The sequence below is a fragment of the Tursiops truncatus genome, chromosome 18, assembly GCF_011762595.2.
Source record: "Tursiops truncatus isolate mTurTru1 chromosome 18, mTurTru1.mat.Y, whole genome shotgun sequence".
NCBI lineage: Eukaryota > Metazoa > Chordata > Mammalia > Artiodactyla > Delphinidae > Tursiops > Tursiops truncatus.
The window spans coordinates 24,987,612-25,006,051 of NC_047051.1; the positions used below are offsets into that span (position 1 = coordinate 24,987,612).

The 18,440-nt window shown below is 42.7% G+C and overlaps 2 protein-coding genes across 16 annotated transcripts in view; one reads left to right on the top strand and one right to left on the bottom strand.

The window, feature by feature from the left end:
* Positions 1-845, bottom strand: part of NAA16 (N-alpha-acetyltransferase 16, NatA auxiliary subunit) — an 82,305-nt gene extending 81,460 nt beyond the window's left edge. For 6 of the 8 annotated variants that reach the window (XM_033843871.2, XM_019936470.3, XM_073795253.1 and 3 more), the window contains exon 1: positions 710-845. In XM_033843871.2, coding sequence (XP_033699762.1) covers positions 710-763 — 54 coding nt within the window. In that variant the 5' untranslated portion in view covers positions 764-845. The remainder of the gene's footprint in view (positions 1-709) is intronic. The other 2 variants (XM_033843870.2, XM_073795254.1) reach the window with 1 other exon arrangement.
* MTRF1 (mitochondrial translation release factor 1) overlaps positions 718-18,440 on the top strand; it is a 69,455-nt gene continuing 51,732 nt past the window's right edge. For 7 of the 8 annotated variants that reach the window (XR_004523136.2, XM_073795256.1, XM_033843872.2 and 4 more), the window contains exon 1: positions 718-857. The gene's annotated coding sequence lies outside the window, so the exon portion shown is untranslated. The remainder of the gene's footprint in view (positions 858-18,440) is intronic. The other variant, XM_019936479.3, reaches the window with a different exon arrangement.

Here is an 18,440-nt window from a genome sequence, read left to right on the forward strand (position 1 = left end):
CGTCATCATTACGGGACCATTATTCAGGTTTCTGCTCGGAATCAAAGTAAATGCACCCCTCAAGTGCAATACCAGCCAGTCCGCGCGGCTTTAACCACTTACAGGGCCTGTACGAGTTAAAAACAATCAGAGCTATGTTCGGCTTTTGAACTTAGAAATGCACTTCGAGTCACGTACTTCCCAAAGAGGCTTAGTACGACACACCAAAAATAGGCAAACTCTCTACCAACGGGAGGATGAGTCTCCGGGGTTTTAGTTTCCCGTAACCGGTATAAATCGGATCCCATCCCATTACAGGATCGCTCCCGCTTTCAAAGGTGTCGAGGTGCGCTGTGCAATAGATTCCACGTAAGGCAGTGAACGAACACCTGGACGCAGGGATGCTGGCAAAAGTAACTGGGGTGGACCGGGGGGAGGAGGTCGCGAGGCCGGCCGCCAGGCGCCGCAGAGGGCACGGGCCACTCCCGGCCGGCGCGCCCAGGCCCAGGGTGACTGCGGCGGGAAGATTCTGGAAGGAGCGGCCGCGGAGGGAGGGAGGAGAGCGGGGTGGCGGGCCCTGCGAGGCAGGGGTAGGGCCGTGCGGGTTCGCGCACAAACAAAGAACCCAGGGGGGCCGGGCCCAGCCGCGCAGGCGCCATCGCCGCCAGACAGCTCGCCGCGCCGGGTCCGGGGCTGCCAGGGGTGGGCGGCGCAGCCACTGGCCACTTACCAAGATGCGTTTGAAGAGGTTGCTCTCCTTTGGCGGCAGCTGCACGTTCGGCATCGCGGCTGGAGAGGAGGCTGGGTGCCCGCGCGCTCCGTTTCGCGAGATGGGCACCGGGACGAGCCGCGGCTAAGAGTCGTGCTGCGGGCGACGGGTCAGTTCATACTTGGGGCTGAGCAGCCTGGGCAGAGCTGCCGAGCAGGGCTGGCAATGGAAAAGGAAGCCGGTCTGGGTAGGATACCCTTCAGCCCCAGCCTTGCTTTGGGGTAAGCGGCGGCGGCTCCCGTACGGGGCAAGATGGCAGCTAGGACCCGCCCCCCTCGAGCGAGGCGGCGTGCGCATGCGCAGGGCGCCCCGCGGCGAGGAACTGGGGCCCTGTGTCAGGCGGTCGCTTCTGTCACCTGCACCGAGGCTCCGGGTAGGGAGCTTGCACCGTAGCCGTTCGTAAGTCGCTGCCTTGTACTGTGCTTTGGTTGTTAGGCTTCTGGCCCAAGATAATGTTAGTTATATCAGAATCTGACTTTTTTGATTTCTCTCCAGTCAGGAATTTAAACAGTGCTGGACACAAAGTAAATTTCTTGATGTAGGACGAACTTGTTTTCCTTATTTTCTCCCTCGACTTAGTCTTTGAGAGAAGCCTTTTCTCTCCAGGGCAGAGCAAAGAAGTATTGACAACGTACGTGAGGTCACTGGGCAGGACTTGAAAAGGGCTAATGTGAAAGCACGTTTGAAATGTCAGAGAAAAATATTCTCAGCAGTTTTGAACACCTAACATTGTCAGTGAGAATTACGGTGGTTTTATGGGGCGCCTGATTCCCCAGGTCTACCTACGCTTTCTCCTCAGGTGGTTCTCCTTTATACAAGCCCTATAATAATGAAAGAAAAAAGATTCAAACCCAGGATCTTCCAACTCTGAGGCGCTTTCTACCATACATGAAAGGCAGCATAGTGACAGAAATGTGTGAGTCTAGAAAGATCTGGACATACATTGTTGACAAGAATAGCCGTACATACGGTGTAGGTTTAATATTAAGGTATATGTAAATATTAGGTACATAAACTTATACATGTTCTGGATCTTCATTTGTGCATGTTTGTGAGACTACAGGGTAATTGATGCATAGTTGCATTTAATGGGCTGTAATCAGAACTGGGTCGGGCTTACTTGATTTTTTTTCCCTGTAGCCTGAGTTGGTCGGAGATGGGAGAAAGTATCACCTCAGTCTTTTTTTTGGCCCCTCTGCAGGGTTTGCCAGATACTAGTTCCCTGGCCATGGATCAGACGCGCACCCTCAGCAGTGAAAGTGCAGAGTCCTAACCACTGGACTGACAGGGAATTACCTCACTTTTAAAATAAGGAAGGGACTGTTATTAAAACGGGGGAGGTCCAGAAGGGCCTATGTGTTCTAGACAGAAACTAGGCTCCACAAGCTATTAGAGGAAGTAGGCAAAGAGGGCTTCATGGGAAGCTTGGCTGAGTGGCACCTGAGCTGGTGGTGGTCTCCTAGACCAGGGGTCCCCAACCCCCGGGCCACAGACCGGTAACAGTCCGTGGCCTATTAGGAACCTGGCTGCACAGCAGGAGGTGAGCGGCAGGTGAGTGAAGCTTCATCTGTGTTTACAGCCGGGCCTTATTGCTCCCATTGCCGCCTGAGCTCCATCAGCGGCCGCATTAGATTCTTATAGGAGGGCAAACCCTACTGTGAAATGCGCATGCGAGGGATCTAGGCTTCACCCTCCTTGATGAGAATCTGATGCCTGATGATCTGAGGTGGAGCTGAGGCAGTGATGCTAGCGCTGGGGAGCGGCTGCAAATACAGATTATCCTTAGCAGAGAGGTTTGGCTGCACAGAGACCACAATAAATCAGTTGCTTGCAGACTCATATCAAAACCCTATCAGTGAGTGGCAAGTGACAATTAAGCTGCATCTTACAGAGTAGACTGGACATAAGCAGCACACTTCGGGTGTCACTGTCTCCCATCACCCCCAGATGGGACCATCGCTCAAGCCACTCTGCCTCACCTCAATGCCGACTTCAAAATGACAAGTTGAAAAAAGAGTGCACGCACACCTCGTTTGTCTACAGTGGGATGCGGGGGGGGCGGGGTGAAGGGAGAGGTGGGGAATTGAAAAGAATGCCAATATCGTAGCTGGTAGTTGTCAGCCTGAACCTTAGAGTGTCTAAAAGACGTGATGCGCACACAGTGAGAAAGCCTGGATTAGCCCATGGCTGTAATTTTTTGTTTTTGTTTTTGTTGTTTTGTGCGGTACGCGGGCCTCTCACTGTTGTGGCCTCTCCCGTTGCGGAGCACAGGCTCTGGACGCGCAGGCTCAGCGGCCATGGCTCACGGGCGCAGCCGCTCCGCGTCATGTGCGATCCTCCCAGACCGGGGCACGAACCCGCGTGCCCTGCATCGGCAGGCGGACTCCCAACCACTGCGCCACCAGGGAAGCCCTATGGCTGTAATTTTATCACTGACTTCCTGTTTAGTCTGGAGCAAATCTTATTTCCACCTTTCAACAGAAAATGGGGTTATAATAACATTACGGTAATCTTGCACACCAGGGTTACGTGAATGTAATGCTTAGTCATTCCTAAGCCCTTAGAAAAAAAAACAAATGCACTGTAAATCTGAACTCGTTGTCTCTCAAGAAGAATGCTGAAGCCCCACTGAGGGCCTCTACCCAGATGTTCTCTCCTGGTGCTTCAGGCGGGGTGGACCTCCTTTAGAATCATGCACATGGTAAAATAACAGTAGCAACACCTGTGAAGACCTGAACAGTTCCTGGAGCACTTTTTACATACGGGATATGGGCCAGTGATTCTCCTGCAAAGTCTCGTAGAGCCAAGGAGAAAAGAATCTAGAAAAGGATGGTCTCCACCCCATATACATAGCATATCTTACAAAGCCAGCTGACAGGGTAAAATCAAGTCATTTGCTGCTATTCCCACCACCAAAGGGATGGAAAAGAGCTCATCAGATTGCATAATGTTTCTGCTCACTTCTCCCTTCCGTGCTCTTGTTTCAGAAAGGAGGGTACTTCATTCCTCCCTGGGAGCTCTTGATCCCATCTCCTTTTGCTTTTCCTGAACTTTCATTCATCGGTTATTCCCCCCACTATTTGCATTTTCTCCCTCCTTATGTAGTTTATATTCTATGGGAGGAGGCGGAGAAAAAACACATAAAGAAACAAGATTATTCCAGACTGTGGGAGGTCCTGGGAAGGAAATAAAACAAGGTCATGTGAGGGCAATGGGGGTTGAGGAGAGAACAAATGTGTTTAAATACGCGAAATACTTCAGGTACTCAGGAATGATCTAGAACAGCTTCTGGAGACGTGATAACATGAACAGAGACCTAAAGGATGAGAAGAGAATTAACAAGATGAGAAATTGGAACATCACTTTCCAGTGAAAGGGAACCACGTGCATGATTAAAAGAGTCGGGAACTCTTTTAATGATTAAAAGATTAATCATTAAAACATGATTAAAAGAGTCACGTTAACATGATTAAAAGAACATGATTAAAAGAGTCAGGTTATGATTAAAAGAGTCAGGTTAAGAACTACAGGTTCAAGGAGGTGGCTGGGGGGTCATGCAGGGAGGAAGATGGTACAGTTCAGTTGAAACTGTAGCCCACGTTGTCTTCGGTTTGTCATCTTAGGCAATGTGGTTTGGTTTGGTTTCATCCTAAACTCAGTGAGAGAGCCATTGAAGCATTTGAAGCAGGAAAGTTTCATGATCTGATTTATTTTTTTAAAAGGTCACTCTGAAAGAGATAATGGGGTTTCTTCTAGGAAAGTGCAATTCTAATCTAATCCTTCTTAAGACTTGGCTTCTGCCTCTTTTGAAAATGTTCTCTGAAATCTCACCAATTCATTTGTTCAGTACTTAGTTATGGAGCACAATGTGACAGTCTTCTGACAAACAAAACTAGCTGCCCTTATGAAGCTCACATGTTAAGGATTGCCTAGTGGCCAAATCCAAAGATTTTTTTCAGTTCACAGTTTCCTTAATTTCTCTGTAGCATTTCACACAGTGGATCACCATCCTTGACTTTTTCTGCCTTCAGTCACCAAGCCCCAGCGGAATCCTGGGTTTCTGCCTGTCTCTCCTCCTAGTCATTCTCTGGGTCCTCCATCATCTCCTCCTCTTTCTTTATTTTTTTAAATTAATTTATTTTATTTATTTAGTTTTGGCTGTGTTGGGTCCTCGTTGCTGCACACAGGCTTTCTCTAGTTGTGGCGAGCGGGAGCTACTCTTCGTTGTGGTGCATGGACTTCTCATTGTGGTGGCTTGTCTTGTTGCGGAGCACGGCCTCTAGGTGCATGGGCTTCAATAGTTGTGGCACACGGGCTCAGTAGTTGTGGTTCGCAGGCTCTAGAGCACGGGCTCAGTAGTTGTGGCACATGGGCTTAGTTGCTCCGCTGCATTTGAGATCTTCCCGGACCAGGGCTCAAACCCGAGTCCCCTGCATTGGGAGGCGGATTCTTAACCACTGTGCCAGCAGGGAAGCCCCTTCTCCTCTTTCTAAATGTTGGTTGTCTAGACAACTTGACTTTCTCTTTCAACAGCAGCAATAAAACCTGTTCATCAAGCACCTGCTGCTCAGCAGCAAGATGAAATTAATAATTCTCCTGCCCCCATAGCCTCCATTATTAACACCAAGCAGATTACAAATCTGTCTCCAGTTTCAAACCCTCTTGATCTCTTAGCCTTCATGCCCACTTGTTTGTTAAATATCTCCACCTGGATGTCTCATAAACATTTTCTACTTGAACAGTAAAAATAAAACTTATTGAGGCTTCCCTGGTGGCACAGTGGTTAAGAATCTGCCTCCCAGTGCAGGGGACACGGGTTCGAGCCCTGGTCCAGGAAGATCCCACATGCCGCGGAGCAACTAAGCCCTGCGCTACAACTACTGAGCCTGCACTCTAGAGCCCGCCAGCCACAACTACTGGGCCCACATGCCACAACTACAGAAGACTGCGTGCCTAGAGCCTGTGCTCTGCAACAAGAGAAGCCACTGTAATGAGAAGCCCGCACACGGCAACAAATAGTAGCCCCTGCTCACTGCAACTAGAGAAAGCCCAAGCACAGCAATGAAGAGCCAACTCAGCCAAACATAAATAAATTTATTTTAAAAATAAAAACAAAAAATAAAATAAAATAAAATAAAACTTATCATCTTTCCATCAAGCCAGCTCAAGTCCTGACTTTGTAACAGGGAAGAACCTTTGTATTCTATTGCAAGTTATTCACTAAAGGGATGTTGCCTATAAGCTTAAATTATACATAATAGCCCATCTCTGGGAGCCCTGCCTCCCAGGTAATGAGCATTATGCTAAAATACCTTTGTTTAGCTCACAGGAAGCATCCTAACTAGGCCCACCTGTGAATGACTGCAGGGAGGAAGAAATTAACACATCCCCTCTGGAGGCTGATGGGAACCAGGAAATGTTTGACTTTACTCCCTCCCCTTTATGTATAAAAGAAGCCTGAATTCTAACTCAGGCAAGATGGTTCTTTGGGACACGAGTCCACCATGTTCTCAGTCTGCCAGCTTTCCAAATAAAGTCACTATTCCTTGCCCCAACATCTGGTCTCTGATTTATTGGTCTGTCATGTGGCAAGCAGTATGAACTTGGACTAAGTAACAACTTCTCTATTATTGTTAATGACACCACTTCTGTAGTTAAAATTTTCTGATCAGTTTTGACTCCCCTTTATTATCCTCCACATTCAAGTTGCCTAGTCCTTTAAATTCTAGGTCTGTCACGTTTCTCCCTTTCCTCCTTGCCTTCCATTCCCACTCCAGCTTAACATTAAATATTGCAAAAACCTCATAATTGCAAAACCCAGTAACCTCATAACTCTTTCAGGCTCTCTCCCCACCATTTCATTATGCACATCGCTCTAGATTTGTCTTTTCTATCTAGACTCAGTGTATAAAAACTTTCAGTGACCACCCATTGTCTAGAACTCAGTCTATTCTCAGATTTTTCTTTCACTTTGCTCCCACAATTACCTTATATAGCAGCGGAACCAGTGGGTACATCAGGTCCAGTATTTTCTAAACTCCATACTTTCGCTCAACCTGATAGTTTTATGAGATTGTTCTCCCAATACCCTAATCTTTATCTTCGTAAGTTCTTCATCTCAAATAGCATGACTTTCATAAGATCTTCCCAAGTCTTCCCAGTAGATCTAATCTCTCTCTTCTCTGTATTTACGTAGCACTTTGTCCTTCTTTTATGCCTTTAGTCTTAGTGTGTTTTATGTTTTATAAATTGTAAATTGTTCGAAAACAGTGGTTCTCAACCTTGTCTGCACTTTTGTATCATCTAAGGAGCTTAAAAATCTACTGATGCCTGAGTCCTACCTCCATAAATTCTGACTTAATTGGGGCGGGGTGGAGATGGGGCATTTCAGATCTTCTCGGATGGCTGTAATGTGCAACCAGAGTTGAGAACCACTGTTTCAAGGCATTTCATCAAAATCCAGGCTTAAACATGCCACCGTTCCTCTTGAGGTTGAATTTAGATAAGGCACATAAACAAAAAAACCCTCACCACCAAGATTCAATTTGGAACCCTAGGCAAAAGCCGCAAATTGCAGATAGGACCACAGATAGGGAAAGTGACCTAGAATTAGCACCCTTCGAAGACTCTGGATCTGCGCAGAAACAACTTTACCCAAGAGTTCCCTCAAAACTCTCAACAGATTCACGCCCTCCAGTCCTCTCACTTCTGTTGTATTCTTGTTTGTCTGTCTCTCTGCTTTCTTTCCAAACTCATCCTCCTACTGCTCCTTTCTATGCCACACCTTGCTGTTCGGCTTTATCCTCAACCCTTTCACTGAGCATTCTCTTCCTCCCTACCTTCATTGATATCCAGCCCTTCATCAGGGACATTGTCTCTCGTTTTGCATCTTCCTCTGCTTATATACCGTAGGAGTTCGTGAGGGAAAAATCAGCACTTTTTTCCCCATCCCACTGCCCCCCCCCAAATCATAATACTTCACCTTCATTTAAGGACAGGATCCTTGAGTCTATACTCACCAGCTTTGTTGTTCTCTTCTCCTCTTCCTCTTGGTCACTATCCTTCATTTGTTCATTTGCCAAGTGACAATAGTTGTCATTTCAACTTCACTCCTAGCGTCCATCTACTATGATTCCAGTAACTATATGTATGATTTAAAACCCTAGCCTTGGATAAATAAACTGTGGTGCATTTAGACAATAGAATATTATTTAGTACTAAAAAGAAATGAGCTATCAAGCCATGAAAGGACATCAAAGAATCTTAAATGTATATCACTAAGTGAAAGAAGCCAATCTGAAAAGGCTGCATACTGTATGATTCCAACTATATGACTTTCTAGGAAAGACAAAACTATGGAGACAGTAAAAAGATCAGTGATTGCCAAGGGTTAGGGGGAGGAAGGGATGACTAGGTGAAGCACAGAGGGTTTTTAGGGCAGTGAAAGTATTCTGTGTGATACTATAGTGGTGGCTACACATCATTATACACTTGTCAAAACCTATAGGGTATACAGCACCAAGAGTGAGCCCTAATGTAAACTATGGACTGTGGGTGATAATGAGGTGTCAATGTAGGTTCATCAGTTGTAGCAAATGTATTGCTCTGGTGGGAGATATTGACAATGGAAGAGGCTATGCCTATGTGGGGACAGGGGGTTTCCATAGGGGAAATCTCTGTACCTTCAGCTTAATTTTTCTGTGAACCTAAAACTGCTCTAAAAAATACAATCCGTTTTTTAAAACATCCCTAGCCTTACAGTTCCCTGGTTTCATCTACAAAGACCTTCACCTTCTACACTATTTTAGCTACCCACTCCCATGGCCAAATTTAGAATTAGCAAGACCTGCCCCTCCTCTTAAATCATAAATTCTAGCAATCTACTACCTTATATTTTATTTCATTTCATTTCATTTCATTTTACCACACCGCACAGCATGCGGCATCTCAGTTCCCTGACCAGGGATCGAACCTGTGCCCCGTGCAGTGGAAGTGCAGAGTCTTAAGCACTGGACCACCAGGGAAGTCCCTTAAATTATTTTTAAATGAGAAGAGATTTGCCAATATCCTTTTAACTCCAAGGAAACTTGTTTCAACAGGCATAACTCCCTGTTATTGAAGATGAGATGCCAGCTTCTGGGATTAGTAGCCTGGCAGGGTGACACTGAGAGAAACCTTTTTGCCATTGCACTGAGCTTCCAGCATCCTGCCTCCAGCATGAGCCCAAGGGCTGTTGCTCTCATAGGGTTGTTCTGTGTACATCTATCATTTCTAATGCTAGTGACTCCAGTCAGATTCTTTGAGGGACAATTCATGTTCTAATGACAATCTCCTATCTTTTCTTCCACAAACATTTGCTGATTCCTTAATAAGAGGCTTTCACTCTTCAAGATGCAGGGGATCACACTATTTTCTCCTTAACTGTTCACTCATTCAACCCCCATTTGTGGAATGCCCTTCGTCACCCATCACTTTTCTTCTTTCTTCCCCTCTCAGCAAAAACAGTGCCTTCTGGACTTCCCTGGTGGTCCAGTGGTTAAGAATCCACCTTCCAGTGCAGGGGACACGGGTTCAATCCCTGGTCTGGGAGCTAAGATCCCACAGGCAGTGGGGCAAGTAAGCCCGCGGGCTGCAACTACTGAGCCCACGCAACACAACTAGAGAGCCTGCACACTGCAACTACTGAGCCTGTGTGCTCTGGAGCCTGCACGCCACAACTAGAGAGAAGCCCGTGTGCCACAACTAGAGAGAAGCCTGCTCACCTCAGCGAAAGATCCCGCGTACTGCAACTAAGACCCAATGCAGCCAAAAATAAATAAATAAATATTAAAACAAAAAACAAAAACAACAGTGCCTTCTGGCCTTCGCAGAATTAATTCCTCCAACAGTGCTTAGGAGGGAATACATTTCTACCTTCTTTGGAGACTTTACTTCTCTCTCCTTATTCTCCCTTCTCAATTACAGTAGTCATTTAATAATAACTGTTATTGGGGGGCTTCCCTGGTGGCGCGGTGGTTGAGGGTCCGCCTGCCGATTCAGGGGACACGGGTTCGTGCCCCAGTCCGGGAAGATCCCACGTGCCGCGGAGCGGCTGGGCCCATGAGCCATGGCCGCTGAGCCTGCGCGTCCGGAGCCTGTGCTCCGCAACGGGAGAGGCCACAACAGGGAGAGGCCCGCGTACCGCAAAAAAAAAAAAAATAATAATAATAATAATAACTGTTATTGAGCACATACCCTGTACCAGACACTATGTATAATTTGCTATTTCTTATTTAATCCTCATGAAAACACCATGAGAAAAATACTGTTATCCCCCTTTTACAAATGAGAACTGAAGCTTAAAAAAAGTAAATTTATACCCAATTATGAAACTAAGTAAGGGCCATCTCACCAAAGTTCATGCCTGTAGCTACTATGCTAAACTGCTTTTCATAGCATACTAATGAGTTTCCATAGATCCTTAGCCAGCCTCATTCAGTTTATTTTTTGCATTAATTTCCAAGGGAAAAATCTGTATTAATGGGAATCTGCATTAATTTTCTATCAGTGCCGTAACAAATTGCCACAAATTATGTCTTAAAGCAACACAGATTTATTATCTCACAGTTTTGGCCGTCAGAAGTCAGAAATGTGTCTGCAGGACCATGTTCCTTTTGGAGGCTCTAGGAGAGAATTTATTTCCTTGCTTTTACCAGCTTCTCCAGACCCCCTGCATTTCTGGGCTCATGGCTCTTTCTTCCATCTTCAAAGCCAACAGCAAAGCATCTCCTCTACTCACTGACCTCTGCTTCCTCTTCACATCTTCTCTCTGACTCTAACTCTACTGCTTCTCTCTTATAAGGACCCTTGTTATCACACTGGGCCCAGGAAGATAACGCAGGATCATCTCCCCATCTTAATATATTTAATCACATCTGCAAAATCTCTTTTTGCCATATAAGGTAACAGAGTCACAGATCCCGGTGATTAGAGTGTTACACACATTCAGCCTACTACATGATCTTTGTAAAATACAGATCTAATGATGCTTTTTACAAAGTATTAATTAATTTATTTATTTTGGCTGCTCCGGGTCTTAGTTGCGGCACTTGGGGTCTTTGTTGTGGCCTGTTCAGTTGCAGCATGCGGACTTCTTATTTGTGGCAAGTGCAATCTTAGTTGTGGCATGCACGTGGGAGCTAGTTCTCAGACCAGGGATAGAACCCAGGCCCCCTGCATTGGGAGCTCAGAGTCTTACCCACTGGCCCACCAGGGAAGTCCCTAATGATGCTTATTGCTTAAATTTCTTCCATGGCTTCCAGGAGAAAGCTGAGCCTCTTTACCTGAGAATGTGAAGCCCTTTATGATCTAGTTCCTGCCTATCTCTTGAAATTTCCCAGATTCTCGGTGTGTATCTGCGATGCCCTTCCTATCTGTGCCTAGCTCACTTCTACTTGTCCTTCGGAATTCAGATTAAGGGTCAGCTTCTCCCAGAAGCCATCCCTGTCCCTGACCCTGATATGGCTACCTCTCCTCTACACTCTCGAAACACTCACTACTTACCTCTAATATAGTGCTCATCGTACTGTGTTGAAGTCACTAACTTACTCGTCTATTTCCTCCATTAGACTGAAGTCCCTCTGGATCAGACACCATGTCTTATTTAACTGTGCATTCCCTGTGTTTTACAGTTGTTGCTCAAAAATATCTTTGCTGAATTAATCTTCTTCCTGTAGCACATAGCATAATATCTTATGTATAGTGCAGAGTCAAAAACATATTTGCTAAATTGAGCTATAGTTGTTTTCACCTCCTCAGGAATAGGAAAGTAATATATCATCCTCTGCCAAAAAGATTCAGAATTGGGAACTTGTATCTTGCTCCCCAGAACTGTAAAATGAAGTGTGAATAATAAATTGCTAAGTATAATACAAGGAAAGATTCAGCAATATTACAAGAATTGTAATTGAGATTATATGAGAGCTTAAATGAAGGACTATGATAGGTGGATGAGCTGATCTATCAAAGACACTGACAGCTGGAATGGAGTCTGTTTTCCTCACCATTGAACCCCTAGCACTTAGCAGAGCGCTTGGCACATGGTAGATATTCAGAAAATACTGATTTGTTGAAGATAATTTCAATGAATTGCACTCCAGGCAGAGGAATTAGTATTGTTAAGAAAAATTGGGAGACGCTGAAATAGGCAAAGAGATTATAAGACCTCCTGTTGAATTGTGTTTTTTCATTGTCTTTGAGCTATTTTACAACTCTTTTATGTTGTAGAAAACTGCTAACAATGTACATGATTCTTTTACTGAGATTGCCCTTTTTAAAAAAATTACTTAATTAATTTATTTTTGGCTGCGTTGGGTCTTCATGGCTGCGGGGCAGGCTTTCTTTAGTTGCGGCGAGCGGGGGCTACTCTTCGTTGCAGTGCGCAGACTTCTCATTGCGGTGGCTTCTCTTGTTGCCTAGCACAGGCTATAGGCGCGTGGGCTTCAGTAGATGTGGCTCGCAGGCTTTAGAGCGCAGGCTAAGTAGTTGTGGCACTGGGGTTTAGTTGCTCCTCGGCATGTGGGATCTTCTCGGAACAGGGCTCAAACCCTTGTCCCCTGGATTGGCAGGCGGATTCTTAACCACTGCGCCACCAGAGAAGCCCTGCACATGATTCTTTTCCCTAGAAATGCAAATTTGTATAACTGAGATGCAAGTGGTTATGTCTTGCGTGTACTGACCAGTTTTTCATCTTTTAAACAAATTCATTTCAGCATTCCTTATGGTGTATTTATGTTTTCTCTTTAGATTTTGTTTAACAAATTATAACATCCCTCATTAATTAATAATTTTTAAAAAATTGACAGTTGTACATTTCATATTTATACAAAAGTAATAATCTTACCTTTAAAAATATCTTTTAGGGCTTCCCTGGTGGCGCAGTGGTTGAGAGTCCACCTGTTAATGCAGGGGACACGGGTGCGTGCCCCGGTCCGGGAAGATCCCACATGCCGCGGAGCAGCTGGGCCCGTGAGCCATGGCCGCTGAGCCTGTGCGTCCGGAGCCTGTGCTCCGCAGCGGGAGAGGCCACAACAGTGAGAGGCCCGCGTACTGCAAAAAAAAAAAATATATATATATATATATTTATATATATCTTTTAGCAATATGAACAAAAATGCCAAGTTTGAAGATGTGTTTTGGAAGAAATAAGGAGTTATCTGGTTGAGCTGAAACATGAGGACATGAGGTTCTTGGAGGATATCATGAGAGATGAAAAGAGGCTAGCTAGATTGGAGTCAGATCTTGGAGAGCTGGGAGAACGATGTGCAAGTTAATGAGAGAGTACGGGCAGCAGAATCAAGGTCACAGTGCAACCCAGCCTTTTTGGTTCAAATCCCTTTGGCCACTCTTCATCTGTCTGTTGGGCACAATCTTGAGCAAGTCACCTAGCCATGCTGTGCCTCAGCAATTCGTAGGGTTGTTGGGAAGATTGAGTGAGTTAGTTAAATGTTAAAAATTTAGAGCACTACCTGGTAAAGAATAAGTACTCAGTGAATGTTAACTACTATATTATTGTTACAGTTCACAGTTCTTTACCTGAAATACTTGGACCAGATGTTTTCGAACTTCAGGATGCTTTGGATTTAGAAAGGAAATGCATATACCATACATTATAACACTTTCAGCGGGATCTGGAGCAGCAGCCTGTAATCTAACAAACAAATATTTCTTTTTTTAATTAAATCAAATTAAATTTTATTTTTTATTGAAGTATAGTTGATTTACAATGTTGTGTTAGTTTCAGGTGTACAGCAAAGTGATTCAGACATATATTCTTTTTCAGATTCTTTTCCCTTGTAGGTTATTAGAAAATACTGAATATAGTTTCCTGTGTTATACAATAGGTCCTTGTTGGTTATCTATTTTATATACAGTAGTGTGCACATGTTAATCCTAAATTCCTAGTTTATCCCTCCCCCCATGAATAAATATTTCTTCATTAAAAATACGAATATTTATTCTAAGTGGGATAAATACAGATATAAATAGCCTCACTTCAGTCTCAGTTGGTATACCTGCCAAACTGGGTTTGGGTTAGGGCAGGTTTGGCCATCAAATAAGTTACCAAAAACCCTTCAGTTTTCAGAGATTTTCTGATGTTTGCATTGAAAACAAGGTTTTTCAGAGCTTTGGGGATATGAGAATTGCAGAGAATTGCCATATTACTAAAGTAAAAAAAAAAGATAAGATTGAAATAGAATTTGGAAATCCTGGATATTGTTCAGAAAGCAAAATTTTGAATTTGATCACTTCTCCACTTTGGCAAAGTTTTAATTTTTTCTTTTAAAAATTTCAAAGCAAGGGCAACAAATAGTTGATGAGGAAAAGTTTCTCTTTATAGAGATTCCAAATAATAAATGAAGTCAGAGGACTTCCCTCGTGGCGCAGTGGTTGACTCCACGCTCACAATGCAGGGAGCCCAGGTTTCATCCTTGGTCAGGGAACCAGATCCCACATGCATGCCGCAACTAAGAGTTCGCATGCCGCAACTAAGGAGCCTGCGAGCCGCGACTAAGTCCCGGCACAACCAAATAAATAAATAAATAAGTGAAGTCAGAATGATAAAATATCACCATTTTGCAACTTCTAATGGAATAATGGATCTAGGCAATAAAGAGCTTCTAGTATTTTAAAAAATCACAACTAAATATTTTGCATCTTCCTTTGTAAGTATCTAACCCACCTATGAATTAGTTTTGAAAAAAAAAAAAAGTAAATATGACTCTGTTCAAGCTTCCAGACCAGTTTATAGGAAATACAGGAAACAAAGGAACATGATAAACACCACAACACGAGTCTAGAAAAATCTAGACTGTGTGAAACTCCTCAAGGCCAAAGATCTGGTCTCTTCAACAAATATATTGCAAATAAAAAAAATTAAAAAGAGGGGGGATCCTGTAGATTAAAACAAACCAAGTATTATACATAGAAACAAATTGCAATGCATGGACCTTATTTGAATCTTGATATGAACAAGCAAACTGCCTCCCCCCGCCAAAAAAGAAAAAGACAAAAAATCTGGCACAATCAGGGAAATTTAAATACTGACTAGATATTTGATAATATTAAGAGCTATTTTTAATTTTTAGGAGTGATCATATATTTTAAAAGTCTTTATCTTCTGGAGATGTATACAAAAATATTTACAGATGAAGAGTTACGATGTCTTGTATTTGCTTCCAATTAATCCAGTGAGGATGAGAAGAGAGAGGGAGGAGGGAGGGTGAACACTAAGTTGATAATGTTGAGAATTCATGATGAGTGCACAGGGGTCATTTTACTGTTCTATTTTTGAACATGTTTGAAATTTTTCATATTAAAAAGGAAAAAAATAAAAAGATATATATCTACACACACAGAGAGTATAGATTACATTGTATTCCTCAAGGGAAGATTTGTATCTAAGTTGGAAAGTACTTTAATGCTTATAAAGGGTATTTGAAGACTACTGTTAGTAGAAAAAGATGGGAAAACTAAACTCATTGAAATGAAAATTTGAAAATGTATAATTCAAAACTGAAGGAAATAATTTAAGAAAAATATTTAGCCTGAAATTTAGGATGAAAAATGGAAGAGGTGAAATTACCAAGAAGTTGTAGGAGACAACACTAAATGAGCTTGTTAACAAAGCTGACCTCAGCCTAGGCTAATACCAGTTTATGGGGTAAAAGATGAGTTTCCAGGATCTACCCTTTTATTATTATTATTAGAGTAAAAGAAATACATCGTAAGTTGACATTTCAAGACTCCTTGAACACCTCTTAACTCTGAAAATAACTTGCGATCTAATTTCATTAATGCCAGCAGGTGGCGTGTTTGTTAGCTTTAATTTTTTCAAGCTCCGAAAAATTTGAGAAGCAGTATGAACATGTGAAAATAAGAAATGCTCTTTTTTCATTCTTTATATTTCGCTTCTCTCGGGGAAAATAATTTATAAGGATACAAATGAAATAAACTCTGTTTTTCTACTTTTCCACCATATTGAGAGCTTGAATTTTGTATTAAATTGCTACCTGCTTTCACTTTTTCTATAGTAAAATATATCTGATTCAAATCCCAAGCCATTGCCAGTCTCAAGATGGCATTGGTCAAGAGCTAAGCTACCAGGAATCAGAAAGCCAGGTGTATCTTCACAGTGTGCTAAAAAACAATGTGTTATGGCTTGTGTGCTGAGATTTTATGTTGCTTTCAGTGCCACTGAAAATTTCCCAGATAGGACCAAAGTTTCAACTTAGCCTGGAACAATCTCTGCACTCACCCTTGTCTAGCTCCCCAAAGAATGTCCAGGGCTGAGGAAAGTCTGGTGCTCTGCTTCTCTCGGGGTAAGCCCTAAGCAGACAGTTTACTGATGTGAAATCTCTGCTGAAGGACACAAATCGACCTCTTGTTAGTACTCTAGACGCGAGTGTCCTCAGAATCTTTAAAAGAATCCGGAGGTCTCTGAGAGGAAGTTAAGTGAAAATCCCCATTCCCTACCGCTTTGGGTTTGGGACTGATTTGCTCTAAATGGAGATGAAAAATGACCCCACGTATTTTGTTGTGTTAGCATGCTCCAAGTTGGAGGAGGGGGACACAGGTCATTTAGTTTCTGACAAAGAGATACCAAATCGTCAGTGCCCATTACAAATTCATTCAACAAGGAAAGTATTCATAGTTGACTTTATTGTGAGAAATATTTCAGACATGGTAGTGCTTGTTTCTAGTTTAATCAAAATGCTAATTCTTTTTCCCCCACTGAATCAACCTCTTTTATTACTATTTCTGGAAACTTTTATTCTGTAATATATCAGACTTCTTGCAAATAGAAGTTGTTTAACTTCATAGAACAATTTGAGAATAATAACTTCCATAAGGCTTTTCAATCAAACATGAAAGAATGTCTTTTTTCTTTTATAGCTTTCTTGTTTATAATACCCATCACAAAATTTCAAGAAATTCATAGTACTATGAAAAGGAAAATAGATCCACCAGATTTTTCTTTCTTTTTTTTTTTTTTTTGGCTGCACTGCACGGCTTGTAGGATCTTAGTTCCCCGACCAGGGATTGAACCCAGGCCACAGCAGTGAAAGCACCAAGTCCTAACCACTGGACCACCAGGGAATTCCCTCTTCCAGACCTTTAAATATGCATCATATACTTTTTTAAAAAATCAGTTAATTAATTATTTATTTTTGGCTGCATTGGGTCTTCGTCGTTGCACGCAGACTTTCTCTAGTTGTAGTGTGCAGGGGCTACTCTTCCTTGCTGTGCGTGGGCTTCTCATTGCAGTGGCTTCTCTTGTTGCGGAGCACGGGCTCTAGGCACGCGGGCTTCAGTAGTTGTGGCACGAGGGTTCAGTGGATGTGGCTTGTGAGCTTAGCTGCTCTGTGCAGTCTTCCCGGGCCAGGGCTCTGACCCGTGTCCCCTGCATTGGCAGGTGGATTCTTAACCACTGCACCACCAGGGAAGTCCCACATACATTTTTTAAGTGAAATAGTTTGATGAATTTTTTAAACATTCTCTTTCACTTAATAATATATTGTGGACATCTTTGCATATTAATAAATATAATTATAACCACATTACTTTCTTTAAAAACACATGGAGGAGGAAGCAATATTTATAGTCTTTAGGGATTTTCTTTAAATTTAGAAATAACATTCATAAAGTGTATAACGTTTCATGTATATCTCAATAAATGTTTACATATGTAAATGTCTTTGCTTGGGCTGCCATAACAAAGTACCATACTGAGTGGCTTAAACAACAGCAATTTATTTCTCACAGTTTTGGAGGTTGGAAAGATCAAGGTGTTGGCAAGGTAGGTTTCATTCTGAGGCCTCTTCTCTTGGCTTGTGTGTGGCTGCTATCTTGCTGTGTGCTCACCCCCTGACCTCTTTTCGCTTGTTGAAGGAAAGAGGGGGGCAGAAAGAGACTACACAAGCTCTCTGGTCTCTTCCTGTAAGGGCACTAGTCCTATCAGATTAAGGTTCCCTCTCTATGACCTTATTTAACCTTAATCACCTTAAAGGCCCTATTTCCAGTGGGGTCATACTGGGGGTTAGCTTCAACATACTGAATTTGGGAGGGATTAGTCCATGGCACTAAAGCTTATTTTTTAAGAAGGAAGTTTTATATATACATCAAAATAAAGAATTAAAAGATTTTGTTGGATAATTTAGGAGAATGATTTATGTGGGTACTTTGGTATTCGTGAGAGCAAAGATTTTTGTCTTTTCTGTTCATTGCTGAAGTCTCATGTCTAGAATAGTGATTAACACATAACTGGTGCTCAGTGTTTACTGCATGAAAGACTGAATGTTTTCTTTTTTCTGGAGGAGGGAGGCAGTATCAGAGCTTAGGAGCCATAGATCATTAAGACAGATTGTCTTAATGTTCTTTTACCTTGGATAAGTTACTTAAACTCTCTGTGCCTTAGTTTTCTCTTCTGCAAAATGGGTATTTTAGGGTTGTTGTAAAGATTAAATTAATTAATTAATAAATAGGCTTAAGCCATTTAGAGTAGTAGCTAATATGTAGTTGGTAGAAGTAGATACCTTGAAATAGGCAATACATGTTAGATATTTATATTTATGCCTAATTCTCCTTTTTATATATGTGGTCATAAACTAAGAAAATGTCTTGTGAAGTTGGTAATGTGGAATTCTTGTTGCCT